The sequence below is a fragment of the Cololabis saira genome, chromosome 21, assembly GCF_033807715.1.
Source record: "Cololabis saira isolate AMF1-May2022 chromosome 21, fColSai1.1, whole genome shotgun sequence".
Lineage (NCBI taxonomy): Eukaryota > Metazoa > Chordata > Actinopteri > Beloniformes > Belonidae > Cololabis > Cololabis saira.
The window spans coordinates 25894835-25913656 of NC_084607.1; the positions used below are offsets into that span (position 1 = coordinate 25894835).

General features: G+C 39.9%; 1 protein-coding gene across 4 annotated transcripts in view; it reads right to left on the reverse strand.

Annotated features, from left to right (window-relative positions):
- The window catches only part of LOC133422491 (protein kinase C beta type-like), a 122684-nt gene that overhangs the window by 50474 nt on the left and 53388 nt on the right, over positions 1–18822 (reverse strand). For all 4 annotated transcript variants that reach the window (XM_061712507.1, XM_061712504.1, XM_061712506.1 and 1 more), the window contains 5 exons: positions 16700–16811; positions 15288–15416; positions 6891–7047; positions 4946–5080; positions 2845–2941 (listed from right to left, as the gene is read on the reverse strand). In XM_061712507.1, coding sequence (XP_061568491.1) covers positions 2845–2941; positions 4946–5080; positions 6891–7047; positions 15288–15416; positions 16700–16811 — 630 coding nt within the window. The remainder of the gene's footprint in view (positions 1–2844; positions 2942–4945; positions 5081–6890; positions 7048–15287; positions 15417–16699; positions 16812–18822) is intronic.

Sequence of the window (18822 nt, forward strand, 5' to 3'; positions counted from 1 at the left end):
AGTTTACTGAATTGAACAAATAAAACCAATACATGCATCTAATAAAAAGAAATATATCTTCAGGAAATATGGTTGTAAACTTATTGTGAAAACAGTTTTTGTTTCTTAAGCGCCTTTAAATAACATTTGAGATTTATACAAAAGAAAGCCATTTGCACGCATGGCTTTTCAAATCTGATGAAAACATTGAATGTGCACAATTCCATCCGTTTGGTCATGAAACCTTTTGCCTCTGTTGAGAGGGACGGTTTTGAAAACAGAGTTTCTTAAACAGTCTGCCTGGCCGTGGTTTGGTGATGCCTCTGCAGAGACACCATTGAACACTAAACTCCTCCAGTCTCATCACTCTATTCACATGACACATTTTGTGTTATGTTCTGAATAAATCATCCATTCATGTCTAATTCTCAACCAATCTATAGATAACTCTTGACTCCAAGTAATTATTAAAGTTAAGAAGTAACCTCAACGCTTGAGACACTTTCATCACTCACAGAAATGTAGAATTACATGTTTTCCCTCAGTTTGTAATGAAGTACAGTATTCTCTCCTCCTTCATTTATGTTTAATTTTATCCAATTTTAGTGAAAAAGTGGGATGTTTTCAAGCTTGTATTAATGCAGTGAAGTCTAAAGAGGACCCACAAACTTTTAAAAGCACTTATTGTGTATATAAGTGTGTGTGCCTGAAGCTGAGTTGAATTGAAGAGGGCTTAGAGACCTTCACTCTAGTGGGTAATGAATAATTGTGTGTGTGTTTTGTTATTTTGGTTATCTTATTAGGACCTTATAGTGTTATAATCACTGACTTTGTTGGGACCAGTAGCCCCTGTGGGCCGTTACTGTCGTAATCAGGTAGAATGTCATTTCTGAGGCAGTCATTAGGGCTAGAGGCTTTTCTTTTTTTATCCATTTTTCTTATATAAGGATAAAATTCTGTGTTATGATTTGGGTTAGATTGTAGAAGATGGATAAAAAATTGATTAAATAAAAAGCATAGCTGTACAAACTTGTGTGTTTGTGCTAGTAGCAGATGTCTCCCCAGAGAAAAAGGCTCTGTGAATGTCTGAGGACCATGACCTTGAGGAGCGGGGTGGGAGAGTTGAGAGGGATGTATGAGGGAAACAGAAGAGAATCACCTCGTTGGGCTGTGAGCAGGATTGCATGATGGACACTGAGCATGATTTGAGAGTGCCAGTTATAAGGCTGAAGCTCTGTTTCTAAAAGATGTATAAAACAGGTTCACTGCAATGACTAATGACGAGACTACAGTAATGAATAACCTGAACCCCACAGCTTGTGTGTTAGTGTTTTTGAAATAAGGGCAATGGAAAACATGTTCATTGCAGCTATTATACCGAAATAAAATGACTAAAATGCCCTAACAAGTGAACATGTTAGAGAATAAAAAGGCATGAGGTATTTCGCAAGAAATACCATCTTTTTTTGCACAGGTTTCAAGATATTGTTTTATTTATTTTGAAAGGTCATACTGTGGAAACAAGCTCATTACAGTCATTAATAACGTGGTAATATTTTTTTCTTTGCACAGATTGAACTTTTTTAATTCTGTTTGATTCTTTTGTCAGTTTGAAAAAGCACTAGCTGATGGAAAAGCCTAATTTATTGTCAGTGGTTTAGCACAGTGCTCTTATTTTTTAAACAGCACCCGAATGGAGCCAAAAGGAGAAAATATGTCCCAAAAACAGTCATTATTTAGGGTTTATGTAATTTAATTTATTTTCTTTCTTTCCTTTCATGTATAACCTCAGTTGTAATGTCTTAATATTTTTTTTTTTTTACTTGTTTACTTGTGTACAGAGGTTTAGTTTTATTGATTTACTTTTCACCGGAATAGATATTTGCTTTTCTTGTTTTGTTCTTTGTTAAACTTGTTCTGTGTTTAATTATTTCCCTCCCCGTCTGCCTCCTTCCTCCTGTTGTCTTCCCTGATTATTGCCCCTCATCACATTGTCTTGCCCGGTTGTCTCATCTGATCTTGAGAGTAAATACCGCCTTCCCCTGCCAGTCCGTTGTCATTCCCTGTTGTGCTTCCCCACGTCGCACGTCCTTGCTTTGAGTTTCTTTCTTTTGGACATACTGCTTCAGGAGTATTTTTGCTTCTTCAGTGTTGGTTTAATAACAGACTTAGCATATTAGGTTCTACACCTGTATCCTCCTGACAAATTCCTGTTGAAAAGTTGATATATTTTATTGACAAAAGAAATTACAAATAATATTAATTACATATAATCCTCTTTAACTTTTTTAAAGTTAAACTAAGTTAAACTTAGTTTTCTAAATTTTTAGTTTTCTTATAGCTTTATTGAGGCAGGAAAACCTGGACATGTTTCTTTCTCCAAAGAGTTTGAGAACCACTACGAACGTTGTCTGTCTACTGTAAAAAAAAAAAAAACACACACTAATGGATGCTGAATCCCTGCTAATACCCCCAACTATTACGCAAAGAAACTCTTAACACATTTCTGAATGAGTGTCTCATGTCTGTAGCTGGGTGTCAGCATGACAGAAGGAGAAGAGGAAAAAAGAAGAGAAAAAAAGGAAAGCATGGGGCAGGGTTATCCTCACCACTGCCAAATGTGCTAATGAATGGGCCGACTGGTCAGCCCACACGCACACGCACACAAGCCGGGACCTGGCATGTGTCAGACCGGATGGTGTTACAAGTGCGCCTGCCAACCGCTAACAGATCTCCCGGAGTGGGTGGCCCTCGCTCAGACACACAGAGTGCTCGTGCACATTCACAGACCTTCCACAGCAACACACTTGACAACACATACTGTAGGTGCACACATGAGCTTTAAGTGCAGCCACACAAACGCACCTCAAACTTCTGGCGCAGCTCTTCGTTACCCTCCTCCCCATCTGGAGGAACAGGGACGTTGAAGTACTCGCCTTCTTCCTGAGAGAGTAGTTTAAACCTGTAAGGAGGGATATTTGCAATCAAATCAATTCCTGCTACATTAGGAGGTCGATGCCACTTTTGACTGGACAAGATGTCCCAAGTCCACAGCACTATTATATTCAAAAATATTCTAACGGTCTGAATTACACAACAGCTCCTTACCTCCATTTTTCTCCAAGTTTCCTACAAATAGTAATTTCCCCCTTCAACAAATACGAAAACATCACTGTGTTCTGATACCGCAAACCTTTGTTTAGTTATACTTTTAAACATGCTGAGCAGCCGATGTGCAACATTTTTCAGTGTCCATGTTAGCGGTTTCTTTTTCTAAAGTCGTGACAGCAGAACCGTCCTGAGAAGCAAACTAATCAACTTCAAAGTGGATACAGCAAGCTGGTTGGAAAGGTTTTGACACACACATCAAGTAACCTGTTATTGGTGCCATGTGTTCAGTATATAACTACCGTAATCAAGGAGAAAAACACAGCAGCATGTGAACCACACATGTGGGTTACAGATACTGGAGCTAGGCAACATCTCGCTTTGCAGCCTTTGTAAGTCCTGAATATATTTATTTCAAATTCAATTTACAATGCAGTATTAATATCCACAAAGGATACTGTCAATCTCCACTTCCAGCCCCTCCAGCGAGCCTCTTCTCTTCCCCCCTCTTAATACTCAAAATCAATTTTGGGTATTGAAACATTCATCAAAATATTTATCCAAGATTGATTTCAGGATTACAGGTGGGAGGACGGACACGGTGGACTCAAGGACGCGCAAATTAGTTCAAATAGACGAGCTGACTGTGGCTTCTTGCTCACGTGACAGAAGGATGTTAGAGAAGATAAAGCAGAGCAAACAGACCCCAGACGCTCCTCTTTCTGACAGTGATGTCTTCTTAATGCCAAAAATCTGGTCTGCAGCTGGATATTTACATGACTGCCTGCTCTCCTGTAGTAAACACTAAATAAAACTAGCCGTACTGCATTTATACAGTGCTGCACTTTTTCACAATGTCTCATAAAATACACAATATGAGAATAACAGAACTTTTGAGCCTGTAATAAAATGTTTGAGGCCGTCCATACCAAGAAAAATAACCATAACAGTATGAGTATCTCAACGACCGAGTGATAACTTTATGCAAGAGGTGCCACCATGAACAAGCTGCACTCACCAGCTGCACCCAGGCCTTAAACTGACTTAATAGGATGATTTAGCAGAATTTACCGCTGCACTATTTCAACACAGGACATATTTTACGCATTTTTTCACAATAGTGAGCATCCATTGGCTGATATTCTGGCAAATGTGAAATATTACATCATTATAAAAACAAAATTCAGAGACCCCATCAATGTCAAAGACCTCTTGACAGTTTGTCAAAAGTAATTTGATCCCCTTTTATTTGTAATTTCCAGCCTTACACGATGTTTCATCATGTGGTATGTTTCATACATACCATATAGGAAGGATACATACAGAACATTTACAGCAGTATGAAGTATAAGCTGTTGAAATCAAGTGTTTATGTTGATGTCCCTGTCACTGAGTGCCTCCTCCTGCCTGCTAGTGCCAGCAACAGTACAGCTTTGGAGCTACACAAAGGTGGATTAGGGGAAAACCTGCATTTTCACAGACTCCCTCTGAATATCAGGTGCATAATGGCATCTCTCCACCTCCGTCGTTCCACCTCAAATGCTGGCATCTCATTAAAAACCCTGACAGGGCAGTGTCAGCAAAAAGAGTGAAAGAGAGAGAGGAAAGAGAGAGTGTTACAGACGCAGAGGGAGGAAGGGTGGAGAGATTAAGAAACAGAGATAAAGAGAGTTGCTAAGACACAAGTACAACCTGAATTTAAAAAAAGGGGGGAGTTCCAACTCAAGATTTCTCCTACAGCGCAGCAGTGGAAAGGGTCACCTTCAATCTCCCTCCCCCTTTTTTAGTAGCATTTTTCTGCTTCAAGCATCTCCTCCACCCTCCTCTATTCATCCCTTCTCTTCTCCTTTCATCTTACCATCCATCCACTCCTTGTTTCTGGAGCTCCGAGATGCCAAACGACAGCGACCCCATGAAGTCATTGCGGCTGGCCAAGTCCCAGTCCCACACCTCCACGGACAGACGGCGGTCCTTATCATATTCCTTCAGGTGACTGGGAAAGATGCAGAAACGATCAACAGTTGCATGAGGGGAGACATAACCCACTCTCAGATAAATAACTCTCACATAACAGTTTCCTTTTTCTTTTTTTTTTTCCAATATCTTCTACCAGCACATGCGAGCAGGGGCACAAAACTCCATGAGTATTTTCTCATGAATAAGCAGGAGAATATGGAAATTAGCTGGTGATCTTACAGTGTCAAATTTTAAAGTAGTTGGAAAAAGAAAAAGAAAAAGAAAAAACTATATTTAGCACAACAAGTTGAATTTTACCCTGTATATTCTTCCATGACATGGATTTTTTCTGCACACGACACCGGGGTTGTGTCCAAAATCATCCATTGTTCACTATAAAGTGCACTACTCCACGGTCACTGAAGGGGATTTCTACATCGGAAACTACGAACTGGACAGAATTCCCTTGTGAACGGTACGAGCATTATTATTGTTGGCACTGGTCATTGCTCCATTGATGTCAGTCGGATAAAATGCAACAGATCTCTGTTCGTTAAGATAGTACGTTACTTTTCATGATGCATTTTAGGGTACACAAATTTTCACTCCATATTCAGACGGAACTGCAAAATGGGCAATGACATTTCGTAGTGAACTATATATTGAGTACGGGGGGTTTCAGACGGATCCCAGAAGTAAAGTTTGGTGATACTCATTCAAATTTAATCTGCAGAATTAAAGTTTAACTAATAAAAACAAAATGATTTACTATCGTAGCTAGGCACTTTCAAGTACGCAACATTTAAACTTACTTGGTGGTAGTACACACTTAGCAAATAAGACTTGGGGAGAACACAGTTCAGAGGACAGAAGGGAGCAGACCTGTGTCTCTGCTACTGGAACAGCAGTGTACTCGTGTGCTTCATGACATTGTTCAATGTTAGATATTTTCTCCCAAGGAAACACCTGAAAACTACTTTCAGTTGACCATTTAATACTGCAATGGTGCCTCCTGTTAGCCGGTTTTCTGTTATCGCACAAGAACTCAGGTCATAGTTATTAAAAAGGCTGATTAAGGAGTTCTCATCTATTCATCGAGCCTTTTTAATTATTATGTCCAACATCCATTTTTTTTAAACCATTCCTGAATATTCTGAACGTTAAACTAACTGCATCCACTTGCTGCATTAGTTTTTAAAAGTTTTTGAATTTGTTTTTATCTTATTCAACAATGACAACAATGGTTATTTACTGTACTTTTCTGCACAGCTTTCCCTGGAAGGTTTCAACAACTAAACTAGAAATGTTCCACCTTTTTGCAACCCTACATGAAAGCAATATTGATTAAACCTTTTTCTGACCTTTCAAACATTTCATTTTCCAAATATAGGATATAGAACTATAGTAACAGCCACCCTTTTTTACCTAAATGTATACACACTAAGCATGTCAACCAGGGTATTCATACTCTTGTAGCACCTCTTATTTTGATTAGTTGGATAATTGCAAAGAGTTCCTCTCAGCATTCACATCAGCACCAACATGCCCGGGGTTGCTCATTTCAATCTTTTTCCATGCAAACTGTGATAAGACTTATTAAGAATGCTATAAGAGCCAACTGCAAGCAAACAACCCCACAAGCAAGGTTTTACAAATAGGAGAAGCCAGATGTTTTTATCTGTGTGCCGCTGGTTACACATGCTTGGGAAGACAAGCTCAATGTGGAGGTCTCACAACACTGCAGTGAGTGAGGCAGGGAGGAAAAGACAGGAGACTTAATGAAAGGCAAAGACACAGGAAGATAAATCAAATAGGAAATCACCAACTTTGCTGTGGTGAAGCCTTACAATTTAAAGGTCTCATTCCAGGTGGGGTTGAGGTTGCACTTTATAGTTTTGGTCTTCTGTTTACTCTCGCTGCGGGGATCTGGGATCAGTTTAAGCTTCACATACGGATCTGACAGACCGTTGGGGTCCATAGGAACCAGATTCTTGCCCTCTTTGACTGAAAGCAGAAACAAAGGGAGACAAAAACAATGAGTAGCAATAATTTGAAAAAGCATTTTGAGTGATTACATCGTTCAAAAATCTCTTATGGATCAACAATAACTCCTAACATGCTAACATTCAGATTTTAAATCTCTTATAGATGGAACTGACCTTAACTCAGTGTTTTCCAACACGTTTCTAGCTGCAAGTGCAACTAGTGTTTTTCAGTACATATCATTTCGCTTCTCCTTGGAGAAGCTGGATTTGTGATGAGTTTATTGTCTTTCAATTTCATTTACAATATAATACTGCTTAAACTGTATTGTGCACCACATCCTTGTTAACCATTTCACTTTTACACCTGCAGTTTTTTTTAATGCTCCTGGTTTACATCTGTGGGTCATAGACTTTATTTAAATTGGATTATCATCATCATTATTACCATTACCATTAACATCATCATTATTGTGCAGATATGTAAAGGGAACTTGGGGAGGGCATTATCTTGAGAATGCTTTAAGAGAGATGGGAGGGGGAAATAAGCCTCTCCCCTGAAACCACCCAATCACATTATTCATGGTAAACTTGAGGCATACATTTATAACCCTTGATTGTATTGGGGGTTAGAGCCTTGGCGTTGCCAGATTTAGCTGTAATGACCATATAGACCAACTGAAGGTTGCCAACATTAATCCTTCTTTTGTGGCTGTCTCTTATTGGGCTGTAATTGTATTCCGGTGGTGGAAAATCCCCTGCGACTGGAGTGTGTGTGTGTGTGTATAATTTTCGTTGCTGGTCAAGTTGTGGGGTCACATCCAATTACCAGAAGCAGGGCTGCTTAGGTCTGATGCATACACCCACAACAATGTTTCTAACATCGCCTACTTAAAAACATACAATTGATTGCTTGTCTAAATAAATGGCCCAGAAAATTAAGCTAAAAACCGAAAGAAATACTGCAAAAAGTATCAGCTTGAGTCATTTACTAATACTATAGTGCATTTACACTGCATTTATCATGCGATTGTCTTAAAACTCTTAAAAAAAGTATGTTGACCATGTACTTCGGTCCAAAAATGTCCCCTCCCCTTGCAAAGCCACATTGTTGCCATATGTCTTGGGAGCTTGTGTCTGTCTACTAGCTGAGCATACATAACTTTGATCTCCTGCAATGCTGTAGTTGTCCCAGGAGAGAAGAATATGCTGTTCACCCAGCAGTCGAGAAGCAATCTGTGATACCATGCGTTGCAAATTGTGTCGGTGAAGGTTAATGAAAGAGCAGCTTCATACTGACATTTCAAGACAGCAGTCTTCTAATGATGGGGCTTGTGTCCTGGCTTGCCATCTTATAGGGGACATATTTTTGTCAAGAGTAAACACATTTTACTTATGAATGATCTGTGACATGTTTTGGTCAAAGTAGGTAGCTATGATGGTTGCTATTAGAAGAGGACACCGAGATGTCTGAGCAGCATCTCCTGCCTACAGCGTACCAAGTCAACACACCTTTCCACCTCAGCAGTTTCTCGGGCTCTGAGCACCCAACGTACGGCAGGGACGCGTTTCAGCACCGTAAAGGTTCCAGGAAATTCTCGTCACAGGGCCGTTTCTGACAATTCTTTGATGATCTTTGATGATTGAGGCCCCCGTAAAACTAGCTGGACCCCTGCTAACGGAGACATGACTGAACAAGTGCCCTCTTTTTCATCCATGCTGTTACGGCTCTATTCAGAGCAGATCGTTTTAGGCTAACCGACTGTTAAGCCTGTGAACCGTGAGTGACTGGATGATGTCCAAGAAAATCGTAGGCAGTGGTCAGGTTTCCCATTTTTCTTTCTTTTATTAAGCAGTGCTGGACTAACAACAGCCATGGGTGAAAAATGTCTCTTGTGGTGAATTCTGCAACACAGACGGATGGTAACTGGTGCCTTAAATACTGTGGCACTGGATTAATCACCGGACGCTTCCATTCCACAGGTGAACTAAACATGTATCATATGGCTAAGTAACCATAGACACCTCTTAAATATACTCAGCACACCTACGATATACAAAATCCAATTTAGCTGCTGGCATCATCTTACATACCCCTCTAAAATAGAAATACAATAAATAGAAATAAACACCGTAACTTGAAATACCCCCACTTCCTATCCTGACACTTGGTCTCTGCTGGAACCTTTATGATGGCGCTGTGCCCCCGGGGGAATTTTTGGCCGCGCACTAGTTGTTAAACACAAACAACTAGTAATGGGCAGATGAAGCTTCATGGAGTAGAAGCCTTTCATCCAATTGGTTCACTCAGGGCGAAGCTTCTTGAAGCTTCATTTTCTCTAGTAGGACATCTAGTGGACGCAAAAATATTAGTTGGAATCAATTTGAAGTGTGTGGCATTTTGCAGAAAGCCTCTAAATAAAACTGCAAAATAAAGTATGCAAAACATGTATATTGAAGTGGTGGCAGGATACTGTGTGTATGTCTGAGGGATGAAAAATGACAAAACAAATATAAAAATAAATAAATATACGAATTAATGAATGAATAAATTATGTTTTGCTCATGAAAAACTCTCATTCTTTTTCTGAAATTGTATTTGTCTATTTATTTATGTATGTATGTATTACTGGCAGTGTGGAAAATGATTATTAGGAAACGATGAAAAACAAAATGATCATTTACAGTGACCGAGGGTGGTTGAGGTTGGGGTGTGGACAATGATTGTGCTTTTTTAACGTTGAGGTAGGGCCAGTGACAGATCATTGGTTTTTATTTAAAAACAGTTTCTCCAAACTCTCACTGACCGCGACTCTCCATCAAACACCCACATTTTGAATGGAGTCTGAGGGGTGTATATCGCTGTCAGAACTCGCTGCAAAATCCAAACCACTTCCTTAATAACTTCCTTAAATAGTCACGTGGTACAGCCAGGCTTCCAATGTCATCATTTTCAGCTCCGCCCCTGAATAAAGCAAGCCTCGATACGCACATCTCGCAACCCCCCGCCCTCCACACTCTTCGAAGCCTCAATACGAAACGTCACATCACCACAAACAACGTATTTTCTCCGCACACCACTAAATTGCTCACTTACCACTGATGAAATTGCATCACATTCACAAACACTTCTACATCGCTTACTGTTTGCACTTCCAATAATGTGCACATCTTCGGCGGATCTTAACTTTCTTCTCCCCTTGCAGGGGGAGCCGAGTGCGCACTCATGCACCTGCCCCACCCACTCAATCAACGCTGTCCCCCAAAAACTCACACATTCAATATATAAAGTTAAAAAACGTGCAACTTAGCAATGTGAAAAATATATTGTGCAAATCATGACAAATAAACTGCTATTGTGACTCAAGTACAATGTGCGATTATTATCACCTACGTTGTTGTGCAAATAAATACAGTTGCCACAAGTAAAGAAATGTGCTTCGTTACACTGAATTACATATTTGCAGACACAGGCTTCCCCAAATTAAGTAACAGAGGTGTGTTATGTTAGCTTTAATTCGGTAGTCACCACTGACGCCAAAACATTCAAGCAAGAGAAAATATCCTTAATAGAACATACGCCTTAATGCGTTATGCTATGAACTGAAATGCTGTGGGAGCATGCGGCATTGCTTAAAACAAGGATGGAAGAAGCAGCTTCCCAGTGCACTCAGTGTGAGAAACCCCCAAGATGTCAGAGATGCTGCTGTCAAAGCGTTATTCTACTAAGCTCTAAGAGGTTAACCACAGCACCAACCTAGCGTTAAACCCTCAGCAGAGCAGGTCAATAAATATTAGATGATGTCTGTTAAAGTGACCATCAAATACGGGCCGAGGAGAGCTGTAAAGAGGGTAGGATGCCAAATAGTCTCAGAGGACACTTGAAGTAAATAGTAGCGGATGTGCGCATTTTTGTGGTGGTGTGCGAGGGAATGGATCTGCTTGTGAACGCTGTCTAAATGTGACTCTGGAAACATACAGTACATGAAGTTCTTACATCTACTGAGCGTTTTCTGATTACAAGGAACATGCAAGCGTCTGTGTGTGCATGACAGGGAGTTAATGCACAGATGGGGCCAGTGGAGAAGAGTGCAGTAACAGCAGAATATTGCGTGTACAGGAGTGTGGGTGTTAGCGGAGCACCTTTTCTCATGTAAAGCAGCATCATTAAGTCTTGGAGGGATTCCTGCCCTCTGTTTTGATTCCTCTCTCCTATATATGTGCTGCCAAACCTTTTCTGATCATTTTATTTTGTGGATTGTGACGAATTTTTGATCTGATAATAGAAAAAGCATCTAGGCAGCTTGTTAAAAAAAGAAAAACCAGATGCGCTGTTTCAAGCTTAGCTGTTGGACTTCTATTTTGCATTTCTTCTCTTGTTTTTCCGGTTTCTTTTTTGACTTCCTCTGTCAACACCTGTGTATTGTTCTCCCTTGAGTGTTTGTCAGTGTGGTTTCTATAAACAGTCCTTTGTCTCCCTGACAGTTATTCTTTAGCTCCTCATGTAGTCTGTCTGTATACATTTTTGGATTATGGTTCCTGTTGAGGTCTGACACAGACACCCACAAGAATGTTTCTAACGCCGCATGCATAATATATTTGTGTGTTTCTGTGTGTACGTGTGTATATTTGGCAGCGTCCTACTCTAAAACAGTATACCAATTGCTGGTATACTGACATTATGTTTCAAAGTATTTTAACAGTTGGCTAAAAACATAGAGCCTTTTTACATGTAGAATATTTGGCAAAGCTGATAAATTGCATGAGATTTCAAAGCTGTAACTAGTAATGTGGTGACTCAGTGTAGTTATCACAGACATAAGATTTGAAGTCAATCAATATTATAACCAAACGACTAGCAATTACATCAATATTGTTTAGTTGTTAATTATACCTCAGGTGATAGGTGTCTTAAAAATGATGCCAAAAATGAAGTTTAGTTCCAAGAAACAAACTTCAAAATATCCCATCTAGAAAAGTGTAGAATAATGAGGTTGTACATCTTTCTGTGGTTCCAGGATGCAGAATAGTCTAAAGTGACATCAGTGTCCAGAGGTACGAGAGGGAACGTTCAAACGTCAGTTTTTAGAACAGACAATCATCCCTCAGACCAGCTCCACGTCTTTTAACATGTTTTATGAAGCGGTTCTTTCTGAATATCCCCTTCTCTTGGGTGGGTACTGGAGGGAGAGGGCCCTTTAAGAGCCCGGTTCAACGTTCCACTGCATGTTCCCGACTTTGAGGCAGATGCCAATCCTCCACTCCCAGTACGAGATGTTCCAGCGGTGACCCTGAACTCTGGTTACAGAGAATTACAGCCAATCGTGAAAGCATCACTTTACCCAAATGGTCTGAATAAACCTTCAGTTAGTCAACAGCTTAGACTCTTCTTAAAGCCATTTCCATCAGATCCTCCCTCATTAAGCTGTGGAGTACTTCCTGCTGGCTCTGCAGCTCATTCTCATCTTTATACCTCACCCAGGGAGCATGTTTCTGGTGGCTCCACACTGCCCCCTGTGCACACAACCAAGTACTGCTCCTGCAAATGCCTTTCACCATTTACAGGAATCAAATAAATGGGAAGAAAGAGGCAAAATGATTTTTTTTTTTTTTTTTTTCATTGGCAGGCTGTGTGATTTGGTTCAATATTCTCCTCTGCATTGTAGCCCAAGTGGATTTTGGGATTTAGTGTTGTCCTAGCAGTGTGTGTGTGATAAGTCTGCTCTCTTATCACTTCCCAGAGTAACGAGCAGCTAATGATCAGCCTATGAGCGTGGGAACCAAGAACAAAGAACGGAGTGGAAGAGCGAGGGAAACCCAGGGATGAAGCCCGGATAAAGGCCATCATGTGCTCATTTACAAACCAAGCCAAAACAGAAGAATTAACACCCAAAAGTTAAAGGTTTTTGTAATGAAGGCGGACTCATTTACCTCCAGTAAGGGTAATAGCAACGGAACGGACATGTGTCATCACATACTGAGTCTGATTGGTGGAGTTAAAATTTTTTATGTTTGAGCAAAATGTGAACAGATTGAGTATAAAAATGTATTTTGAATATTTTATGAAGTGTTGTGAGCTGTTCAGAACTGTGATTGAATAGTGTTGGAAAAGGGACATAAATCTTCATCAAGAAAGACTTTTTCAGTTTGAGGTAAAACTGAGGTGAAAGCAGAAAGCAAAGGAAATCTGAGCCTCTGCTGCCACCTAGAGGTAAAATGAGCTGCTACAAGTAAAATTACAAACAGGAGCATTTCGGTTTTGAGGTCAAACCTTTTAAAAAGAAAGAGAAAAAATTACAAATGGATATGATTTATAGAAATTAAAAAGCTTTAATTAAATTTTTGGCCAAGTACTCTTCCTTTAAGGTAGCAGTCAACTACACAAGTCCATTTTGCTTTTAGCGCTAAGATTCTGATTTGTTTTTGGTTTAGAGACGTTGTCAATCATTTATCCACAAAGAAGAAAAATATTTGACAATATAAATGCTTTTAATGATTAATATTTCTCTTTTTTCCGAGCTTGGCTGGGAGCGCTCTCTCTAAGCAACATCCTGCTCTCATTCACTCAACTACAATCTTAAATCCATGGTTCATTATGAAGCTGTGGCATCAAACCAATACAACAGTGAGAGTTAAAAAGAAAGAGAATCTGGCTAAAGATGCTTCCAGAAACATTAAGGGCCCGATTTACTAAGATCCTAAATAAAGAGTACTAAATTGCGTGTGCACTGAAAAAGTTTGCGCGTGCTGTTGTTGTGTGTTTTGCGGGTGATCAACTAAGATTGCGTGCGCAATTGATAACAGGTGCAAACAGCAGTATTTTTACTTTTGCTGAATAATACTCGATTTAACATTCAAATAAAATATTTCTCATTTTGCATGTGGAGATTAGCACCTTCCTTTCGAACGTATTAAATACAGACGCAATCACAATCCCCGCAAAAACTTTCAGGCTTGGTAAATCTCATTGCGCGTGGTAAATGGACCAATTTGCATCTTCCCCTCCCAGTATTTAGGATTTCTGGCAGGTACGCCCCATATTGATTATTCATCAGGGCAAAAGTACTAACTGAATTGCGTGTGCTATTTTGCGCATTTGAGAGACGCAGTCCTCTTTGCACGCTGTTAGCAGATCAGCTGGCACTTTGGTTTGCGGGTGCTGTCAAGTTTGCACACATTTTTACACACGCAAACCTTTAGTAAATCAGGCCCTAAGAGTATGAGACAGCAGTAGTACATGTTTACTCTTGCAAAATAAAGACGGAGGTCCAGCAAACACACGGAAGAAATCTTTGACAAAGCAGAATCATAGGATTAATCCACCGTAAATTTAAACTCGGTGGAAAAGGTCCAAAACAAGTACAAGATGGCTATACGTACTTAGTCGAAACTGTCCCAATTATTCCTGATACTCATCACATGTGACACTTCCAATTAAATATCAATCTTATTTACTTATTTTCTATCTCTAACATGTTGTTTGCTGAATTGCTGGAATGTCACATCCACTCAAAACCTGTCACTATATTTGTGACGTGGCGGTGCCCTTATAAATCCCATGAGCCAATTCTGAGTCACTTTTTAAAACCTCTGACTATGAATTCAATTATTTGCCTGAAATTTATGTGAAAATGAAAATGATAGCCCAACTTTAGTCAAAAGTTACCCGATGGTTCCATCATTTCAAATTTCTCCATGATATACATTTCAAAGTAAAGTATCACAGAGGAAGTGTTTGGCTTTACATAAAATGTCTCAGAGGCAACAAACTAAAAGAAAAAGAAAAGAAAAACCTCAGGGGTCAGATGTGTGCTGTTTTTGTGATACTGTTTCATCACATAGTGAAGCAACGGCTTATTTGCAGTTACCAAGAAAATATGCCCCAATACAAAGTATATCTCACACCATATATCTATCTTATATCATTTTGGGCAATAAAGTGGAGAATCATGTTGAAATCCACAATCTAATTAATTGTAAGAATTTCTTGGCCAAGTCAAGCATGTGTTACAATTGTAAATCACCTTATAGTGCCATTAAGTGTATTGGACTTGAAAAATACAATATAAATAATGTAAATACAGGATAGCATGCCTCTATTGACTGGCGAGACATGCAATGTTTCTTACATCAGTAAACTGGCTTAAGTTGTTGTGACGGATCCAAACAAAGCATGTGGTGACTTCCAAGTGTGAGCTTGCGTTTCATTCGCGAGTCGTTCACCTCTGCCAGTGTAACAGCAGAGGGAGACAGATGACTTACTGGTAACAGTGAGAACGTTAGTCTTGACATCGGCGCTGATCATGAGGCGGCCTCTCCTCTCAGTGTGGTCTGTCCCACACAGACTCGGCACATTGGGCACGCAGCGCTTGTGGATGTTCATCATGCAGTCTGCAGAGTGAAGCAACGGAAAAGAAGTGAAAGAGCATCACGTCTGAGCTAGGATTTTGTGTAAGCCACATATTCAAGAACAACCCCAGATCTAGAAATATGTAAACTGTAAGTAAAAACAGAATGCAACCATTTTTAAATCTCATTGATCAATCAAATATTGAAAATTAGACATTTTTCCCTTTTTTCAAGAAAAAAATATTCGCATATGCTTATTTTCTAGGTTTTAAAAAATGATTTCAGATTTCGATTCATCTAACCAGTTTTAAAGGAGCATGAGGCAGGATTGAGGCAGGATTTATGAAAAAAATTCTTATACGTTTTAAGTTTTCTAGTAATAATGTCAGATGAAGCGTTCCAAACCAAAACGAATGAGCCCTCTAGTGTATCTCTCCGTTGCCTTGAACAGGCTGTGTGCTGCAAAATGTGCTGCAATTGTGGGCCCGAATTTCCCGCGCTGTCCTGCGGATGTGACGTCACATGACGCTGCATGTGCGTTCTCCCCGTTCTCCCGTGCAGGCTTCGCTGTTGGCTGCAGTACCCCCGACGGCCGTCGTGGCGAAGGGTGGCGCTAGAGAGTCTCATTTCTTAAAAGGAGCCTTTTGCTCCTTTAAATGGGTTTTAGTCCAGCGGAGACATGTTCACATATGGCAGAGCTCTAACCTGCGTTTGTGCCTGCAGCGAGTTCTTAAACGGATTTTATTCCTGAACCGATGCAGTGACTTCAGTTACAGACTAATACATTTTTGATGCAGTGCAACCCAGGAGCCTGATGATCTGCAGTCTTGTCCCATGTGCACAGGGATTTCTGCAGATTCTAACATCTTTTGATGATGTTTTGTTCTGTAGACGAGATATTCAAGCCCTTGCCCTTCACACCGAGGAACATTTCCTGAAATTGTTGCATAATTTCTTTATAGATTGTTGAACCTCTACTTCATGTCTGAGACACTGCTTCTCTAAGATGTTCTTTTTAAACCCAATAACTACATTAGTTGCTAAATGTTCCTCCAGGTGTTCCTTTTAGTACTGCTTATTTTTCCAGCCTGTTGCCAACCTCTGTGAGATGGGTTTCTGATACCCAATATGTTTTCTGTGTTCCGAGGGGATGAAATATGGGTTCGAGAGATCATTGTATTGTGTTTTTAATTTACATTTTAGACAGAGTCTAGAACTGGGGGCTGTAGCTTGTCTAAATATGATAATTTTGTATGAATATCTATAAATACAATCAAGCTAATGGGGTGGGACATGAGCAGATGGATGAAAAACACGGCACGTACGGTCACATCTCATGCCCTGGTGTATGAGGCCGTAGAGGAGAGAGCCGCAGTGGTCGCAGAAGGTGGGGCTGGAGTAGGTGTGCACCTTAAACTTGTGTTTTGCCCTCGGATCCTGGAAGAAACGGAGGGAAAGAAAACAACAAACAAAAAAGGGAATTAGACAGTTGTCCTCTATGATCTATATTCAGTCACATATTTAGTCTTCTTCCGGAAGGACGAAGCTGTTAAAAACTATGAGCACGCTGCACAAATGCAGCAAACGGTGCAGAATGCAACATTTGGGGAAAAAAAGAGAGAAAGGATAAACAAATGTTTGAAAAGTCTCCTTCCTTCCATCTCTTTAACATTTGTCTTTCACCACAAGTATTCATCTCTGCCTCTCTAACTTTCCACTGCTCTGAGCATTTCATGGGGTAATAAAGCATTTACAGGAAGTGACAGCAGGTGGGTACAGAGGGGTGTCAACACGATAATCTGATTGTGATGGGTTTCATCTGAAGCTCTTTGTTCACATGTAATGAAAGACTAGCAATGCAACCACAAGCTGTGTGTGTGTGTGTGTGTGTGTGTGTGTGTGTGTGTGTGTGTGTGTGTGTGTGTGTGTGTGTGTGTGTGTATGCCAGTGTTTGCATGTCTGTGAGAAAAAACATTGGTAAAAATACTTTACATCACCCTTCCATAAAGTTTTTTTAAATGTTTAACATAAACAGATGCAAACAGATCCACATACAGATGTTTCCAGCACTTCAGAGGACACTAAATATGACACTTCAATCAGCTTTGTGTCCTAAAGATTATGAGTTATTCACACACAAACACACATCTTAGTGTAGTCTGTGACATTTGCGAGGGCATCATTCTTAACCACATGTATGAAAATATGAACACTCCTAAAGAAAGAGCTGGGGCCTTTGAATGAATGAATGTTTTATTTCAAGCAAACAGTAATAATAAAAATAATACAAATAATGATAAGCTGTTCCAAAAGGAGGAAGGAGAAGCAAAGCTAATTTAAACCTAGCTCTTCTCCACTAAATGCTAATCACTTTTTACTTCCTGCTCATACTTTTCTGCTTTTAAAATCGGTACGTGCTTGGACATTGCTTTATTTCTACCGTTCTACCGTTTAATCCGTTCCACAGCTTCACTCCCCTGACAGAAAGACATAATCTGTTTAAAGTTGCATGCACCCGAGGGTGTTTGAATATTAACTCCCCCCTTAATTCATATCCCACATCTCTGCCAAGAAACAGTTTCTGAATATTCTTTAGGAGTCGGTTGTTTGCTACCCTATACTGTACACCAATTGTGATGGTCCTAAACTAATCAGATCATTGAATTTCTAAAGTATGATTTAAAGATAGTGAATTTGTATGATCGCTAAGAACAGTATAATGAAACCAAAGTCAGCAGAACAATGTGTGCTTGTGCTAAAAAAAGAAGAAGAAAGAAAGGGAAATGATGTGGAAATTGATGTGCATGGTGACGTGATAAAAATAAGATATCAGATATGAGCGGTTCCATGAGTATGTTCTCACTGCAAATGCCAACTTATTTATAAGACTAGCAGCGTATTTGCTAAAACCTCCCCATTAGCACCTTATCACTGTAAAATATAGAAACCAGAGGGTTCAGATCATCATTTTATTACCATTACATCCCCCTGACACCCAATATCAGTCAAAATGAATGATCAGGTCCTTTTTCAGTCACAAAGTATAATTTTAGTTTTTCATGATTTCCATTTGCTAAATGTCTGCAATGACCGTACCTGCACTGAGGTACACTCTCTCACCGGGTACATCTTGGTCACATGCGTATACTGTACTGTACGTTCATGCTCCCTTTGTCTTCTTATTAACAGCCTTTTCACATATGTACTTAGTCACTGTGAATTTGTTTATCCTGAACCCATATCCACTTATCTAATTAACATCCCGGTATGTGCAGCTTTAGGACTGACAGAGGCTGTACAGAGAGCGTATGCAACATCCACCTCACCCACATGCACTTTCCCGTGGCAGAAACGTAATTTCTTTGTCTTCCTCTCAGTTGTCGCTGTGATTCACCACAAGGAACTACAGAGCAGCAGGCCCGCTTCTATGCATCAGTATTTGTGAGGT